The 19922-nt window shown below is 31.2% G+C and overlaps 1 protein-coding gene across 1 annotated transcript; it reads left to right on the top strand.

The window, feature by feature from the left end:
- Positions 1-6491: 6491 nt before the first annotated feature.
- LOC145590044 (myb-related protein 308-like) lies at positions 6492-8081 on the top strand. The gene is made up of 2 exons (XM_081646774.1): positions 6492-6933; positions 7259-8081. The coding sequence occupies exons 1-2, from the start codon at positions 6671-6673 to the stop codon at positions 7857-7859; spliced, it is 864 nt and encodes a 287-aa protein (XP_081502900.1). The 5' UTR covers positions 6492-6670; the 3' UTR covers positions 7860-8081.
- The last annotated feature ends 11841 nt before the right edge of the window (positions 8082-19922 follow it).

The raw sequence follows: 19922 nt of genomic DNA, 5'->3' as shown, positions 1-19922 counted from the left end.
TATATGTTTTTCTTCTGTTATTTCCAGGAAACCGGGTAATATCGACACACCCTGTGATCCTACTGCGAACATCTCATTTGTTCATGTATGATCTAGCTCAAGTATGATTTGTTCTCCCCCTACCCTCTTTGGAATATAAAAATAAGTAATCATACTCGTTGGCGAATGATTAGGAGAAGCTTAAGAGATGATTAAAGGGGAGTATAATTGGTAAAGCAGAGTTGGAAGGTGAATGAATGATAAGTGAGGTGGACTAAAGAAGAGTGAGATTGAAATGTGATGTTGTGGATGGATGTCGTTATCAGTTTCAGTTATAATAAGAGTCGTTATAATCAATAACAAAATGGGTGTTTAGTATCAACAAGTCACGTAGAAGCTTGATAAATCTTGCCTCTTTTTAATTTTTTTTATTTATTATGGAGTATTTAATAAAAGAGGAAATGATAATAGAAGAAGTGGGTCAGAAAAACCTGATTATTCCAACAAGTTTTCTGGTGTCTCACATGGGGTAAAGGACAACCTAAAATTATGTTAGGTAGATGTTTAGTAGAAACGATATCTTTCTTTTTTCTTACTCTTTTTTTTTTTTTTTTTTTTTTTTTTTTTTTTTTTTTAAGAAAAAAGAAAAGAAAATACAATTAATCTCTCTGATATGAGTCATCATCTGAGCCTAAGCACATGACACCCACGTGTAGATGAGTTGGGTGTCACTTGGGTAAGTTGGTAGGCAGTAGGCTAACCCACCCTTCACATTCTTTGATTCACGAACACCGCTCTCTCTCTCCTTAAAAAATTGAATTAAAGTGTATCCAACTTCCACTAAACTCCCATCTTCATGGAATTTGTAGGATCTACCGATCTACTCTTCATTTTTGGCGTTTATTGAAAACTATATTTTTATTTTTTACTACTACGTTGTTTTTGTCCGCTAGTATAGTTGATCATTCCTCTACCTCGTCCTATCTTTGTGAATGAGCTCGAGACTAATCCAGTTCTAGGTGCCTAAAAATCAAATATATCATACACTTCAAGTGTAATCTCTCCATTTCTTACTTATATATCCGTTTGTATTTTTTCATGAAATTGAGTAAATTGAAGATTCATTTAATCATATACGAGTAAATGTTTTTGATCTAAATTTAAATCTCATAATTAAAAATACAATTGTACATGTGGGATTTGGCTTATCTCGGCTAAGGAGCTTGTTAGTTGAAGATGGAAAGCTTATTATCTTCTTATAATTTTAACAACAAAAATCACTTACTCATAAAAAAAATTGTTAGAAATTCGTATGGGTCATATTCAAGCGCTTTAGTCAACTTAATTTATGTTGCATGTTATATTTAGCTATCTAAGTTGTTTCTTTTTACCAGATTTTTTTTTTATTGATCTCAACTTATTTGCATTTATTTTCTTTTAAGACTTTAATTTAATTTTTTTTTAAGTTGTGAATTGAACTTATGTAGTCTTCATTCCTTTTTTTAGTCAAGTATAATTGTAAAACTAAGATGAGAGGAGCATATATATTTTTTGACTGCAAGTACATACAGATAAACTAGAAGGATCTATCATGACTGTCTACTACACATTTCTGGCTGATATTCAGTTCATGGGCTAGTGTGACGTATAACCTTATGATTAATTTCCTACAATGCTATAGTAGAATTTTGGCACCTAGCAGCATACAAGTAGAGCTGTTAAATCGGGTGTAAGATATTACGAGGACATAAATAACTCAACTCGATCACTCCGACTCTAGGAATGATTTTCTTCCATGGATCCCTTTTTTTTTTTTTTTTTGACAATAGCCTGTTGAATTCTGATGGAGATGATGAATAAGCTACACCTTTTCTATTGGAACCAACACAAAACTATAGCCTAAGTTATCTACCTGAAAAATGTGATTCTATTCAAAAGTTTTACTTTAAAACATAAAACTTACATCTCCAAATAAAAAAAATAAAAAAGAAAAGAAAAAGATCCAATATTTACAAAATTCCTCACGTCAATTCTCCAAGATAATCTTTCTGTTTTAGGTTGTTTCCTGTGATTAAAAAAATGTGGAGGAAAATAAATGAGTGTAAAGGTCGGCTAAGGATAGAGACTAGGATGAGGTAGCCATGACAATTAGTTTGGAGTTGAAATACCTAACTGATAGTGACTTTAATTGGTCATCTCCCCTACAAATTAATTAAAGCTTCATAATTTTTTATAAAAAAAGGCAAGATTAATACGTGAAGCTACTAATCATCTTTTTGAACAGTCAATTCTTTCTTAATTTAGTGTAATTTAGGGAAGTTTGTATAAGAAAACAAATTTAGTATTTTTTCAATTATAAGCCCCCTATAATTTTTTAATTAATTTATGTGAAACAACAAGATCTGGATAAGTTCAAAATAATAGAGATAACGATAATTAGGTGAAAGGAATAATAATTTTGATAGTAAAAGAAGAAGGTACACATTTCAGCATCTTATGATAAATCCCAAGATAGACTAGTGGACAGTAAGATGTGGGTGAAGGAAGTAGGTGTAATCAAAACAAATCCAATTACACCATCCTCTTCATGTCCTCCTCCTTCTCTCTCTCCTACCTAGCTACCTCTTCCTTCATTTGCCTCTTCAAGAATTTTTTAAAATTTATTAAATCAAGGGCAACAGAAATACTCACGAGTGAATTTGCTCACCTGAATCTGCATACTCGATTCAATATAATTGTCACATTGTCTCATCTCTCATTACACCTTAACAAAATACAATAACTTTTTGTATACAAAAAAAATTATGGAAATTTACTTAAACAGAAACAAGTATAAGTAATAAAATACCATAAATATTTGTTAGATAACATAGCAACTAATATAAAAAACGGAGAAATAAGTAGCAAGAGGAGTAACATATACGAAGTACGTAGTATTTAGTTTAACATCATTAACCTTAAGAATTGTTCACATTGACCAGTTGACCCTAGTGGGCCACTTGTTGGTTTTGGGGTTCAATGAAAAAATAATCCACTAGAAAAGAGAAAAATCAAGTTGAGGGTAAGATAGTTGGGGGGGAATGAGAGAGAATAATAGGTACCAATATTTAGGGTAGAGGGTTGGGGAACACAGGAACAAGTAGTTTTCAAATAAAGGAGGTGGAGGAAAAGATGGAAAAAGGTCTTATGCATCACTAGTGGTGAGTAACTAATTATTCTACAAGATGCAATTAGTAGGGACTAGAATAAGAGGAGTGTGATTAATTGTTTCACGTAAAATTTGTGACTTTTACTAATTGCTACTCTAAATTACCTAAAAGTCACCTCATTTTTCATATACGAAGTACTAGAAATTAGTTTGATCTTATCGTACACCAATTTCAAACAAGATTAGAAAATTTTAAAGAGTTGATAAAAGATGTCCTTTTATAAATATGTACTCGGTAGATTATTGATCTGATGATTTAATCTTATGTAATGGATGATTTTACCATAATAACTCTTAAAAGTGGAGCAATTTGTCTACATCGATTTGGTTACTACTTCCTTTGGAAAGAAAGAGAGAGAAAGAGAGTGTGACAAAAAGGGTGAATCAACCTCTTTTCTCTATGCCTTAGAATCCCCTAACCCTACCTACTTTACCAACTTGCACCACAAGGATGAGAAGGGACGAAAAGAAAAGAAAAACAAAGAATTATTGATGGAAAGTGGAAGGTGAAGCAAATTCCCACACACAAAAACTATCACAATGCAAGCAAAGAGTAATCTTAATCTTAACACCCTTCATCATCATCATAATAATAATAATTTGCCTTTTTTTTTTTATGTTTGCTTTTGTCATCAAACTAAGCCTTGCTACTTTGTTCTATTGCCCTTTTAACCCAACTCCTCCAACCCCTCTTCTAGAAACTTAATTTCCCTTTTTTTTCTCTTTCTAACTTCCCACACTATGCATGATACATCACCAATAAAATAAAAGAACCACAACAACTACCATTTTTCTATTTTCTCCAATATTACTATACACTAGATTGCACATGTCCCTTTCCCTTGGGCCAATTTTGGTTCCTATACATACACCTAACTCATTATTTCAATTGACATTTTTTCCCAAATTATAATTTTCAACCAAAAAAAATTAATTGAAAGTTAAAAGCTTACTCCGTATAACATATATACGAGTATATACTAGATTGAAATGCATGTGATGCGTGATTCATATTTTCAACAACATTTGCACCAAAAAAAAAATATTTTCAAAAACATGTACGACAACTCATAGTATTAAATCATAAAACACCTTAAGATTAGAGTTGATGTCGTTCCAAAAAAATTTGATCAAGAAGTATATACTCCATAATAAAGATCGTAGAGATTTTTTTTTTTTTTTTTGAATTATATAATTAATAGAATTAGAGACACTTTTTGAAATTTCTTCTTTAATTTAATTATTTTTTCTCCTGCTATGTTGTCAACTCTTCTTGTAGCCTCATCTAATAAGTTGTTGCTGACATATACATATGGGGAGGATGGGGAGTTCAAATAAAATTGTCTTAGTTCTTTACTCAAAATAGTGGTATTAAATACAGTCAATTTTGTTTCTTAGTTTATTGTTCTAGACCTCAACCATTTTCTTTTTCTATTTTTCTTTCTTCAAAAAGAAAATAAATTTTAATTTGATTAAGTCAAAGAGAACTTCTTGATTGCTCTTAGCTAGCTACTCAGCAAGACAATAATGAGATAGAAAATACAGTTAGAAGAAAAAAAAATTGCTACTTTCCATTTATTATAACTTTATAAGTACTACGGGTCTGTTCACATTTACTTAATTTCAGTTCAGTTCAGTTCAGCTCTAATCAGTTCAGTTCAGTTCAATTCCAATCAGTTCAGTTCAGTTCAGCTCTTAATTTCCCTCTCACATAAAATATTCATTTCAGCTCAATTCAGTTCAGTTCAGTTCCAATCAATTCAGTTCAGTTCAGTTCAGTTCAGCTCAGTTCAGTAAATATGAACAGGCCCTACTTTGTAGTATTACATCTTGTCAAAAATAGATTAATTAATAAAGTCGTGTATAGAAAGAACTTCAAGTAACATTGGCATTTTAACAACGTTGAAAATATATATATGAAATAATTATTTAGGTTATAATATCGCTAAAATCTCTTTGGATATGCAACACTTGTGACTTGTGTTTGTTACAATGACTTTGGAGGCTTGACTAATCTATATATATACACGGAGTGTTTAACAAAATATTTCCCAAATGAATTTATGGTTGAACAGATTTTCGATCTTGAACTCGAGTTCAATTAAATTGAATGATGTTGAACATGAATGTGGTAATACTATCCAAATTCAATCAAAGAAGTTTCAAATGATAATGGATATCAAACTTAAAATACAGAATTGTTTTCTCTTCTCGAACGGAAACAATCAATACACATTTGTGTTTTCATGATCTCAACAGTATGAAACCAAAAATAGGGAGAAATTTTAATCAATTTCTCTAAATAATGTAGGTTTTTTTTTTCCTTTTTTTATGGATTGAAATGTTAAATTATGAAGATAACACATGTCCCATTTGATTTCTACAAGTATTTTGTAATACTATGATTGATGAGAGTACATCTTAGCCACATTACTTTGTTGTTATTCAAATAATGTATTATTTGAACAGCAATAATAAGAGAAGAAGTAATACTATGATTTAGAAACTTAATTTATCCAAATAGAAAAAAACAACCATCTTGATTGGAGTATCAAGTGGATCTGCCTATAATTTCTTAAACTCTTAATACAATGAATAAAATAAAGATGATAGGGAACATACCCACTAGCCTAAAATGGAGTTAGTTCCAACTACAAATAATATTATACTAGTAACATGTTTTCTGGTACTCTTCTTGCTTAGCTTGTCCCTCACTTGGTCTTAGTGAGCTTAATTAGAGATTTTGAGGGCCTAACCAAATCATTATTCTTAATTCCCAAAAGTGGTTCAAAGCTTTTAGACTTGCAAATAAATGCCTAAACTAGATCTCATACATTGTCTCCACTCTCTTTTTCTTTTTATACCTAGTACCTTTTCTTTTTATTAACTTTAAAATAGATATACATACATTATAATAAGTTTAGTATTTTCCACTTCTATTAAATAAAAGAAAATAAAAATTTTAATTATATTTTTATACAATAACAACATATGTACTTCGTATATACTAGACATAAATGTGTAATCTTTAATTACTTTACACCTAACTTGTGTTTACCTCTAATTAATGAATTCACTCTAATTTCTGACCTAAATAAATATATTCATATTTATGTAATCTATTTACATTATTATTATGAAATGATATTAAAATATCATCAAAAGAGTAACCCCACCAGCCACTCTCCCTCTAACCTATCTCACCAACTCACATCTAGAAGCTCTTTCTCTCTCTATACTTTCTCTCTCAATCCAAATCAATACCCTATAAAAACCCCTTCAATTCCTCGAAAGGGGTCAGCTTTGTTGCTTCACCCAACTCCCCCCTAAATTAGCTTTTGCTCATCATCATAAAATATTTTACACCAACTAAAAAAAAAAAAAAATAATAAACAACTAAAATTGACAAAAAATAAAATTTCTCCAACTTCAATTTTTCCCTCCAACAATCTTAAGATTAATTTTTTTTGAAAAATTCAAAAAATGGGGAGGTCCCCTTGTTGTGAGAAAGCTCATACAAACAAAGGAGCATGGACAAAAGAAGAAGATGATAGATTAATTGCTTACATTAAAGCTCATGGTGAAGGTTGTTGGCGTTCTCTTCCTAAAGCCGCCGGTCTTCTCCGGTGCGGTAAAAGTTGCCGGCTCCGGTGGATTAATTACCTTCGTCCTGATTTGAAAAGGGGTAATTTTACTGAAGAAGAAGATGAACTCATCATCAAATTACATAGTCTTCTTGGTAACAAGTAAGTCAAGATTTCAACTTTTTATTACCCAAAACAAAACAGAGTTTTTTTTTTTTTTTTTTTTTCACTATTTCCCTCCATGTTTTCAAGTAATTTAATGGGAATTTTTTTATTACTAATTTGGTGAAATTTGGTGGATTAAAAAATGGGTTTGTCTCAATATTGTTTCTTGAATTTGGGAAAAAAATAACTGGGTTTTATTTAGTGAAACAAGAAAAGACAAATATAGAGTATGAAAAATGTCAACTTTTTCCTTAAAGATTGAATTTTTATTAAAATTTCTAGATACCCATTTGGAGAAACTAATGAATTTTTGTTGTTTTAGGTGGTCATTGATAGCAGGAAGATTACCAGGAAGAACAGACAATGAGATAAAGAATTATTGGAATACCCACATCAAAAGAAAGCTATTAAACAGGGGAATTGACCCTGTTACACATAGATCACTAAATGAAGTTGTATCAAATCCAGAATCTTCACCAACAACAACACCAAATTCAACAACTACAATCTCATTTTCTGCACCAGTCTCAATTGCGAAGAAAGAAGAAGTTTTAGGGTTAAAAGACGAGATTTTGGGGATAAAAGACGAGATTTTTACTAATAATCACATGTTAATTGAAGATGAACAACAACAATCTAGAAGAAAATTTACAGAGAGATGCCCTGATTTGAACCTTGATCTTAGAATTAGTCCTCCTTGTCAACAACAACAGCAAAATACAGAGTTAAAAACAGGGACAAGAATTTGCTTCACTTGCAGTTTGGGGTTGGAAAATAGTCAACAAGACTGTAATTGCAGTCAAAATATTAATATGGTTGGTTGTAGTACTAGTAGTAATAATGGTACCAATATTTGTTATGATTTCTTGGGGTTGAGAACTAATGCTGTTTTCGACTATAGAAGTTTGGAGATGATGAAGTAAATTTTTAATTTTTTTATAGTTTTTGAGGATTTGTTTGTTGATCGATCTTAGATGAAAGAGAATATACTACAAGTACTAAGAAAAAGAGATTTGTGGTAGTTCTCAACAAATCCTTTTAGATATATATAACTTGTGTAATTAGTGGTAGGATGTATTAACATAAATTTGGGTGATTATTTACTAGTACTATAACAATAATACAGATTATAATTAGGTTGTTCATTAGGATTTTATGTTTTTCTTGTTTAGTTTATCTTAGCCATGGATATAAAAAAGATTCAATTTTACGTACAACTAACATTGTAATATAGAGAACGAGTATATGAATATCATTGACTAGAAGTACTTCGTATAATTTTTAGATCTAGACATTTGGTACAAGTGCATAGCGATGTGTTTAAAAAAAAAAATCAATTTTGAGGCGATTCTCTTTCTTTTTACCAAGGACATAACATTGGAGTGCTTGAATATTCTCAAGTATATTTCGGGCCTGTTCTGATTAATTGAACTAAGCTGAACTGAATATTTTATGAGAGAAGGAAATTAAGAACTGAACTGAACTTATTAGAGCTGAATTGAACTGAACTGGAAATAAGCTGAGTCTAGTTACTCGTATTAGCAGTGTGTGAAGTAGATTGCAATAAGGACATAAGGAAGTGTCAATTTACCACCAACCTCTAGTCTATTTCTACTTCACTTAGGTTACTTGAACAGTAGAAATCTTTAGAGAATTGATTATTGTGGTGAAGTGAAAGTAGAATAGCATCACAGAAACAGTTCAGAATTTTAGGGTTCTTTGTAAAGATGCTGTTGGGTTAGAAAGGGGTCTTGAAGATTTGGGTCTATTTTTGTGGGTTCATGGCTTTAATTAATGTTGGGTGTAATAGGCTCTTTAATCTTTATGGTGTTTTTGCGAGTGATTACACAACATGACAACACTAGCAACATTACCTACTTCAATAATCTTTCTTCTTTTATCTTCCCGCGTTGAAATGTAAAACAATGCAGTATACTTCATATATGATTTATAGTCGAAATTTCAAAATATTTCATTCACTCTACATGCATGTTAAGGGGTACCTCTGATCTTTCACAACAAGGTGTGATTATTGGACATGTATGTATACTTTGTATTTTTAATTAAAGGAAATTTTGCAAAAAACCACCTTTTAAATCTTGTTTTTTGCATTTAACCACCTTTTAAAAAAAATGTTGCAAAAAACCACCAATTTTAAAAAATTTGTTGCAACTTACCACCAATTCAATGTAAAACAATTGATAAATTTGGCTGAAAAAGTGGTAATTTGCAACAAAATTTTTGAAATTGGTGGTCTTTTGCAACATTTTTTTTAAAAGGTGGTTATTTGCAAAAAACAAGATTTAAAAGGTGGTTTTTTGCAAAATTTCCTTAATTAAATTTAATGGTAGGAAAATGAAGTATTCAATATTAAGTCACGTAACATACTTAAGGCAGGGTCGATTTCAAGGGCATAAAATTTATCATTTTAAGATGAGGTGGTGGTTGTTGAGAAGAATTATTATTATTATTATTATATAAATTTATTTTGTTGCATATTGGCTTTTTTAATCTTAGAATTTTAAGAGCTGGTTAGGACATATATATATATATAGACTATTCAATGGCTACAATAAAATTGTAGCTATTGTAGTTAGTTTTAATCTTGACCCTATATTTTTTAATGTTTAATCTTGTCCATTCATCCAATTGACTTTAATTTTTAATAAAAAATGAAAAAAAAATGATAAAAAAAAGCAGTTTTCTTGATTACGATTTTACAAAAAAAAAAAAAAAAAAAAAAAAAAAAAAAAAAAAAAAAAAAAACGGTTACTAAAAAAAAAATTCTGAACTTTGCCATTGATGCATATTCGATCTTGCAATTTCTAAGTTCAAATGATTGTCCCATCTCCATTAAATTATAGTTTATTAACAATAAACCTGTCTACTGCATTATATATTGCAAGGTACATAATTCTTTCATCAAATTTATCAAAAAATAAATCATCCTCCATCAAAGAAAACCAGAAAAAGGGAGGAAAAAACGAAGAAGATGATAAAAAGTTATGAAATTTGTCTCTAGTTTTCCAGAAACCAATCAATTCACATTGAAGATAAAAAAAAAAAATGAAAACATCTAGTAAGATAAATTATAAATTCCATATAATCCTCTAGTATTTAATTTATTTTTTTTTTATTTTTTTTGTGTTGATAAAGTGTATTTTAAAGTCAACAAATGGATGAATATAATGAATTTTATTAATTGGAGGGTTGTGATTCACTCAATTACAATGGCCACAATTTTATTGTAGCCTTTTGAAAACTGTCCTATATATATGTGTGTGTGTGTATTTATTTATTTTGAATAAGTATGCTTATATAGTTATATGTAGGAGTATTTTGCTAACTAGCAAGTAAAAGAGATATAATTTAAAGGGGGGGCGTTAAATACCGCCAATAATTTTTATCAAAATCGCCAACATTTAAGATGAACGGACATCAATACCCTTACTATACCCCCCACCACATCTTCCTCTTTCTCTTTTATTTTTTTCTCTCTCTTCACACGTAAGGGCCATAACCACCACTTCCCAACCACCATCAACCACAACAGCCAACTGGAGGCAAAGAGAAGCGGCAGTCATAAGTTGGCGGTGGAGGACAGCGGCGAAGAGGAATGGAGGTGATGAACAGGCATCATGGTGGTCCGGAAAACCAGTTCGTCACCTCGATTCGATTTTTTTTTTCAATAATTTCCGGCGTAAATCACCGGAACGGAAAACCGATTGAACATCACGGTAACCGGTTTGGACACCGGTCAACCGTGGACAATCGGCGTGAAAAACCGGTCATCCGGGATGGTAACCGGTTTTGGACGCCGGTTACCATGGTCAACCGACGCTGAAAACCGATTACCGTCTCGAGTGACCGATTTTGTGCGCCGGTTGTGCTGGTCGTTGGATTTAAAAGAAAACCACCACCTTCCCGGAAGGTGGTGGGTCGTTTTTCCGATGGTTGTTGATTGTAGTTGGTTCTTTTGAGATTTCGGCAATCCAAAAAAAAATCTGCTACCTCTTAATTGGTGGTTGTGGGTAGTGATGGTGGGTGGTTGTGGGCAGTGATGTTGGGTGACGGTGGGCATGGCCGTGGTGGTGTGAGTGGTGATGGCAATGGTGGTTGCTTTAATTTTGTAGTTGTTGACAGTTGATACGAGGCTTGCTGCACTTAGGAGAGAGAAACCAATGTGAGGATGAGTGAGGGTAATTTTTGTCCATTTATTAATTTTGTTGGCGGTTTGATAAAAAAACGTTGGCGGTATTTAGCAATCTACTAATTTAATAACTAATTAAGCTCCACAGTCAATACATTCATTAAAGTTTTTCCGATCCACACATACAAATTTTAGCTCAATAATTTTGTTAATAGAGATCTAGTCGTACATATATATATATATATATATATATATATATATATATATATATATATATATATATATATATATATATTATTTAGAAGATTATTAGCAATAATAATTCAAAGGCACTTGCAAAGAAAATAGATCTAAACTTTTTCTGAAAGGAGAAATTATTTGAAATTTGAATGATTAACTAACAAAGTGAACAAACCGCAATAGATTAAAAAATTTGGACATCGCATGCATGATATGTACTCCGAATTTTGACATCTACCAAAGTTGTTACTATGTATATTGGAGGATTATTTATTAAGTTTATTTTTTATTTTTTTTTATTTTTTTTTGGGGTGATGATTTTGTCCTTATTAGGAAAAGGGTTTGATAGTTGATGTCATATGATGGATAAGCTCTGAGAGGATGAGAATAGGTGTTGGATACACACACTCCTTCTCATATTACTTATTGCATTAACAATAAATTAATGAAATTTAATTAAATAAAAGGGTTAATCTTCCTGATTTAGTACCCTAATATCTCTTACCAAATCATCATATTAACATCCAATCAAACCTGTCTTTTTAGTGAAACTGAAAGAAGTGACGAATCCTTGTTGGCTTCATCTCTTGCGTGCGTTTTCTTTGAGCTCCTTTTCATCTTTATTGTTTTTTATTATTACTTTCTAGAAATAATTGAAGGAGTATTATATTTCACAATATTCTTACATAAGACGGTTTGATTAGTTCTATTTTGGAAGTCCAAGCCAAGTACTACATATATATACTAGCTAAATATATATAATTACTTCGTAGTAAATTTTGTAAATGGTTATACAAAATCAAATTAAAAGTTGTACAGAATCCTTAAACTAAATGTACAGAATCCAAAAAACCTCTAATCTTTATGTACCGTATTATTATCATGATGTACTAATCAATAATAATTTAACTTAATTACTTATCCTCTCTTTTTGATGCATACAACTTTTTAAATCAAATTCTCACCATTGTTGACATTTTACCATTGTAGTTTGCTTCACTCATTAGGTTAAGTACGTTTTATTACTCAAATTATACGTATTTTTAATATTGATAATGACTTGATTAGAATTTGGCATAACTCAATGTTAAAAAAATATAAAGATGAATAGTTCAAATTATATGTTTACTGTATATATAAATCTCAAATACCTTGCATATACCTTTTCAATGTAAATTAAACATACACCCTAGATTTTTATTATTGAATAAGACTCAAATTTTCCTTTTTAATCGATTCATTAGTTTCCACATCATATTGAATGGATCATTCAAGAGACATAATGTGTACAATGTAATTATTTGACCAATTATATACTACTATATAATCTTGAAAGTCAACAAAAAGTATAAACCATTTTTTTTAAAGGAAATTTGATGTAGATGTGGACACGTGGGTATGTGAATTGAAGTGATTGGCCTCACCTACATACATACCTAATTAGAAGTCAATAAGTTGACCATCAAAATTAAGTGATTGGCTACCTTCTATAATGGTTTCCTCGTGATTAGGATTCAATTTCTAAGATTGGAATTGCTATTAATCAAAATGCGACTATTTTATACGTGTTACGTAGAAAATTACACTTTTTTTTTTTTTTTTTTTTTTTTTGAAAGATAGAAAATTACACTATATAGTCAATATTTATTTTATCTCTTAGGTGAATAATTTTCCTTTATTTTTTTCAATGTAGTGACATTTTGGGCAGGCAATTATGATTGATCATTATATTGAACAATATGCGACTCGAGTCTGCCAGACAATCCTCACTTGAGATTTGTTGTTTCAAATTTCAACATTATTATTAAATGGTTAAAGACATTAAACACATATTTTTTGCTCCGACTGAGCCATAGGAGTATATACAAATTACAAATAAAAAAGGAGTAGAAATTCAAACGTTTGTTAGTCATGCTTACTTCACCTCAAAAATTATAATTGTTGTAGATAACTTTTCATTACCACTAAAACTGGTAATAATGGATAGTAATAGAAATTTATGAAAAAAAAAAAAAAAGAAATAAGTGGCAAAAATACGGTTGGAATATCCTAAATTTTGGCAAGATATTTTTTTCTTACAAAATTAAATTACTTCATAAATTCAAATTTGTTTACGTTATTTTCATTTTATAATTTAATGGAATTTGATACAAACATACACTACAGACGACTGACGATATATACATGCATACAAACGTACGAACTACGAAGTATATAACAAATTACAAATCAGATCAGGTAATCAGCCTTGGCGAGTTGGCGTGGGTGGAGTCCACTACGTATTCCACTTATCAAATTTTAGGATTCAATCACAAATCTCAAACAAGATTCTTCATTCTTGACCAACTAATGATGATCGATCAAATCTGAAATTGCAATTTGATTGTGGATTTGAGGAAGTCTATCGTTATTATCTTTATCTCTACAGTTATATAGTCTATTATTTTTGCGTCCTAGTTCTCAATTTTTGTATGTACAATCAGTAACCACGCACGTAACATATACTGTATGTATATAGCATAGTATAGCCTAAGTATTTCTTACGAAGTACGAAGTATATGTTTGTACCTTAAGACTATTATGACTTATGAGTACATGAGTAAGCCTAAAGACATCATTGGTTGCAATCATTGCATGGTGAAAATTCTCGCTCCTCACTAGCTTTGAGTCGTACTTCTAGTAGTAGTTGGACACTCAACACCGGAAAAAAAAAAAAAAAAAAACAATAATCTAGCTATTCAAAATTAGTGTCTCACACATATTGATTAAGGGTCTTTTCTCTTCAGGTTAATTTCAGTTCAGTTCAGTTCTTAAATTCCTTCTTTTATAAACAGTTTAGTTCAGTTCTTAATTTTCTTCTCTCATAAACAGTTCAGTTCAGTCCAATTCATTTCAGTTCAACTCAGTTCAGTAAATCAGAACAGGCCCTAACTAAGTACCGGAGTATGACTATTCAACATGAAAATAAAATCATCAATTACTAAAACTTTTCTTCATTCTTATCACATCTAATTTTCTTAAAATGAAAATTCAAGTGACAAAGAATTGAAGGACAATTATTCAGCCAAAATGATAAAAAAGTATTCAAAGACAAAGATGAATCCATGACCACAAGGGAAAAAGGATACATGATGACATGAAATTAAACCAAAAAAATAAAATAAAATCAAGAATATCCAAAAACAGTGGCCTTTCCTACACAGAAAAGAGCAAACTCACTTTTCAACTTCTCACTTTTTTCATTTTCCCTTTTCAAAATGGGTTAGGTAGACAATAGAACCTTCCATGGGATATTTTTTCTTCTAATGTGCAAGGCTAATTTAATTTTTGTAATTTAATTTAATTGTTATTGTTATAATGTTATTGCATCTTTCTCTATCAATGGCTTATTGTTAATTTTGTTATTGTGTCATTTTATTGTATGTAAGTTAATGCTACCTTCAACTCTCACCAACATCAGTACATCACATGCATGACTTTGGTGTTGGGCCCTTGTAGCAAGAAACCCCATTTTCTAGCTTAAATAAGTTTGTATTTCAATATTGCATTATATATGTAGTATTAGAGGTGTCAATTCGGATAACCGGATGGAGTTTGGGTCGGGTCTGTTCGGGTCGGGTCTGCTCGGGTCGGATATGTTCGGATCAAAATTATCCTTTTAACTCGGATCGGGTCGGATCGGGTCAAATTCGGGTCGGGTCAAATTCGGATCATGGTCTTTCGAGTCCGGGTCGGATATGGGTCGGGTCAACTCCAAATCGGTTCACTTTCGGTTCGGATAAATTTGGATCGGGTTTAAAACGGGTTTAACCGGATAACTTCGGGTCGGATGAATTTGGGTCAGGTTGATTTAAGTTCGGATGATTTCGGTTCGGTCAAGTTCGGTTTGATTAAGATAAGGTTGATCCGTTGATTCATTAAATGGTCAGTTTCGATTCAATTCCTTTTTGTGTTTGGCTGGATTTTGGTCAAGCTGACCAAATTCATATCCAAATAAGGTTATTTTTAATCTAGAGATATTATTGAGTTTTTACCTTATTATTGGTTCAATATGATTATTAATTATGAAGGACGAAGTTTTAGTTTTCTCATTTGATCAAGTTATGTATAATTTTTATCTTAAAGGAAGATTGAGATTGAATAATTATCGATAACTTATCATACCTATATAAGTGAGACCGAGCTAGTGATATATTGATGAGTAATAATAGTTACATATGGTGATATATACAAAATAGAATATCAATTTTTTAAGGTTATTACAAGATTACAACTCTTCATCAATTGTACAATCTTGTGAGGTTATGAGTTCTGTACTATTAGTTTAGTTTATTACTAATTCAATTTGTATAAAATATTTGTTAGAGTTGTTAGAATTACTTTAATACTAATTCAATTTTATATTAAAAACTTGACATTATACATAGTGATAGTTAATTGTTACCATGTACATTCTTTTTATTTGAGCATAAATTATTGCATATGTATGTAGTGCGTATATAACCGTACGATGTATAATGCCTATAATTCTAGGATAATGCACAGTTGTAGAGGAAGTAGTAATGAAGGAATGTTATGTATTTGTAAATACATAACAACGATTAAAATATTCTAAAAACACATGGTAGAGAGAGAAAAAAGGAGAGAGATAGGAAGAGGGAGCTCTTTATATGGACCCCGCCTACTTTTTGGTCAAATTGTCTCATGTGATGGGTTTGTAGTAAACTTAAGATTCCAAACTATTTCTTTGTAGTAAGAAAGTTAACTTATTAATAATTAGTAAATATATAGTATAAGAACTTGAATAAAAAGGTCAATAATCAATCATGGTCGGGTTAAATTCGGATCGGGTAAAAATCAAATCGAGTTAAAATCGGGTCGGGTTAATATCAGTTCGGGTCAAAACAGATCGGATCTGATCGATTATTTGTCGGGTCAATTTCGGATCGGGTTGAGCTCAAATCGGGTCAAATCGGTTCGGTTTGAGTTCAGGTCGGGTCAAATCGGATTCGGGTTGAGTTCAGGTCGGATCAAATCGGTGTCGGGTTAAGTTCGGATCGGGTCAAGTTCGGATTCGGGTTGAGTTCGGTTCGGTTACAGATCGGGTTTGGGTCTTGAATTTCTCGAATCAAATCGGATCGGTTACAGTTCGAAACGGATAATTTTTTTCGGGTCGGTTCGTGTTTGACACCTCTATGTAGTATCTCTATTTAAAGTTAATAATAATCACAAATCAAAAGTTAAATTATAGTACATTTACATTTCATCATAAAAGTAGATACAAAATAATCGAATATGGATACATAGATAATTTGGATTACTAGCTAATACATCCTTATGTATGCATAATTTCAAGACCCGCAATAATTAATTTAATTCAACCCTAATTAATCAGGTTAGGCAAAAAAGTTAGGTTGGACTCAACCCACGTAACGAGCCACCTTTTGTGGCACAATCAAAGGCAATTTTGGCCAAAGATCTACATATATTAGTTCATGACTAGGGAAAAAGAGAGACTAGATAATATAGTCGTAAGAAAATAGTGGAGGAAATGAGATAAGTGAGGCAACATGTAGGAAGAAAAGGAAAGAAAGGGATAGGAGGTTAGAATTGTACGTGACACCCACCTCTAAAATTTGTACCAACTCTCTTTTTTAGTTTTTGTTGAGGATCATCTCATCTGAGGCTGAGGGTGGTTGTTGGCGGCTGTCTATTTCTAAGCTTAGACTCATGTGCGTTGTTTGCGGCTTCGGGACCCTCTTTTTATTTCCCTATCTTCCAGGATGCTTCTAATTCCATACATCGTTCATTCATTAGATCGACCTCATACTCAGGAACTCATTGTAAGTATGTAATTGCATACACGTACTTCGTATAGTAATTACAATCATTTATTATACGAAGTATGACATGTATATGCCTAATAGTTCTTTATAATTTAGGTATAGATTCAACATGTTCGGATTGGATTTAAGCAAGACATAAAGAATTGTAATTAAAAATTCTACATTTGTAGCTCGATTGCACTAGTCTACATAATTTCTGAATTTGGAAAAAGTTATGCCTCAGCGCGACCCACCTGATTTGTCACATCTATCTAAAACCTATAACTAGACTCATCAGAGTCTAATTTATTATTACGTATGACTTTTCTAGCTAGTTAAGGATATTGTTTAGCTTTAACCTGCATGGCACATTATAATATAATCTTATTTTGAGGCACTTTATTCTTATTATCAATCAAATACTTCATACTCATATAAGCTATATTAGGGTTATTACAGAAATAAATAATCTCCTTCATTATCTTCCTTTCCCTTGCTTAAGTAAGAAAATTTCAGTACCACTTATGCCCTTGTCGCCACATAATGTTTTGGAAATAAAGGGGGTCCTAAATGGGGTCAATCATCAACTACTAATTGATTGAAGTTAGATATCCTGTCAGGCAAAACAATACTTTTATAGTAACCCTAACTAACATTATATTATATTATTAAAATTAACTAATAAGTTACTTTATTCTAGAAGCTCATTATTGTTAATATAAGTGGGTGAGTAGTAGGGCATATTAACTCCTTTGCTTTTGCATGTATTAACATATATTTGTTGAAAATGTGTGTAATGGGTCACCCCTCAAATTTACGATACGTACATCTATATCATACAAGTATACATCTATATCATACAAGTATGGGTGCTTAATTAATTAGCTTCTTCGTTTGTAAATTTAATTTCATGCATGGTAATTAAACTTTGTCGGTGTTCTTTCTAATATCTATCTTCTTGATCGATTTTCATTATATTGAAATGTAACATAAAACATCATATTAGTTCACTATTTATTAATTTTAGGATTTCCTATCAATGTTCTTTGAATCTTAAATGTTTGCAATATATATTCAAGATGGTTTTTGAATATTTACAATAAAAAGTCGTCACATTTTTTCATATTTTCTCCAATGCCCATGTTAGTTATATAAATATGTCATATTATTATGGTCCATATCCTTATCATACATAGGGCAAGAAAACTCAACCAAATTTCAAAAAGATACGCTTGAATAGGAATATACTAAGCCGTCCATAACATGCAACTGTACCAAACACTACCAATCAGCCATATATAGTATATATCCTATGGTAGTATGGTACCATGTACATATTATTGGACCTAGCTAATTACGTAATCCTAACAGTAGGCTAGTAGACTGTGATTGCAAAACTTATAATATAACCAATTGGATGAAAAATTTCCTAAAATAACTGTTGCTTGTTTCTTAAGTTTTACGATTATTATTATTATATGAAACATGAACATAAATTGCTTTTGTTGCACGAAACTTTCATCATGTGTAAACCAATTTGTAGGGGTTTAGTCATAGATCTTATAGGTTTTAATTTACTTAATTGTTGACTAATCAAACACACTTGTAGTCTTGTACTTCATTAATGTTTTCCCGAGTCAATTATATTCTGGAAGTTTTGTTTATAGAAAGGTACTTGTTTCTTAATTACTTTATTAATTACGTCATTAGGATGGTTTAAGGAACGGTCTTGTAGCTTCATTTTGAATATTATAAGTACATTTTCATCAACATATAGATATACAACATAATCTCACCTTTGTGATAAATATGACTATTCCATTTGGTCATCATCACTTGGGTATTGCTTGATAGATTCGATGTGACTAGGTCTCAAACAATATAGTTTTATTCCAAGGGTTAAAAAAAACAATGCGAGACAAGGCAAGGTATCTTAAGACGTGATAATGAAAGGTGGCCAAGGTAAGAATGAGTTGGTTTCAAAAATCAAGTAAGCCTCTCGAGGCTCTTTGCAAACACTAAAAAGCACCTCAATGCATAATCTAGCCGAGTCGTCCAAAAATATTCTTTGAAGGCCAAATTTGAAGGAATACACAAAATCGGACCAATTTCAGATAATTCGAGACCTAATGTCGAAAAATCAAGGTATAGTACGCAGGGAATGCATCCTAGAGTCATATAATGTTATTTGAAATCATCAACGACAACTAGTCTATCGTGTAAAGGCTCGTGGGACATAAATAGCTAAATTGGACATTTAAAGGAAAATTAGACGTTTCCAACCACTTAGATAGCCTCTCGGGATGTTGTTCATGGGAAGCACTTCAACCTTTTCCGTTTCTAAGTCGGAAAAATTCAAAAATAATCAAAAAATAAAGGATATTATATATGCTTATAGGCTAATTTAGATGAATTTTCTCAAAATTGCTATGAGCATTTTGGAAATTTCTCAGGGTCCTATCAGTTGATTTTGAACCTTAGCAAGTCTGTCAATGAGTTAATAAAGTCTTAAGAATAAGTTTGATATAATTATGCAGCTATTACGAAATTATGTTGCATATACATTAGATGGTTCCAACCATTAACTTAGCATTCCGAGATTCTATTACGGCGTAAAAAAATCCTTCATTGGGGTTATCAAATAAATGAAGCATACAAAGTAGTTACCATAAATACACCTCAAGCGCATGATAGCAAAAGTAAGGACGGTAAGAGACTAGAAGTAGAAGGAAGTTAAAAAAAAAAAATAAAAAAAAAATGGTTTGGTAGGA

The sequence above is a fragment of the Chenopodium album genome, chromosome 17 (assembly GCF_948465745.1).
Source record: "Chenopodium album chromosome 17, dcCheAlbu1.1, whole genome shotgun sequence".
In the NCBI taxonomy this organism is placed as follows: domain Eukaryota; kingdom Viridiplantae; phylum Streptophyta; class Magnoliopsida; order Caryophyllales; family Amaranthaceae; genus Chenopodium; species Chenopodium album.
Note: the sequence above shows the minus strand (reverse complement) of the source record. Positions and strands in the feature narration are given on the sequence as shown.

Coding starts and splice junctions, on each gene's coding strand:
- LOC145590044 (XM_081646774.1), top strand. CDS start 6,671: ATGGGGAGGTCCCCTTGTTGTGAGAAAGCTCATACAAACAAAGGAGCA. Junction 6,934..7,258: donor CATAGTCTTCTTGGTAACAA/GTAAGTCAAGAT, acceptor TTGTTGTTTTAG/GTGGTCATTGATAGCAGGAA.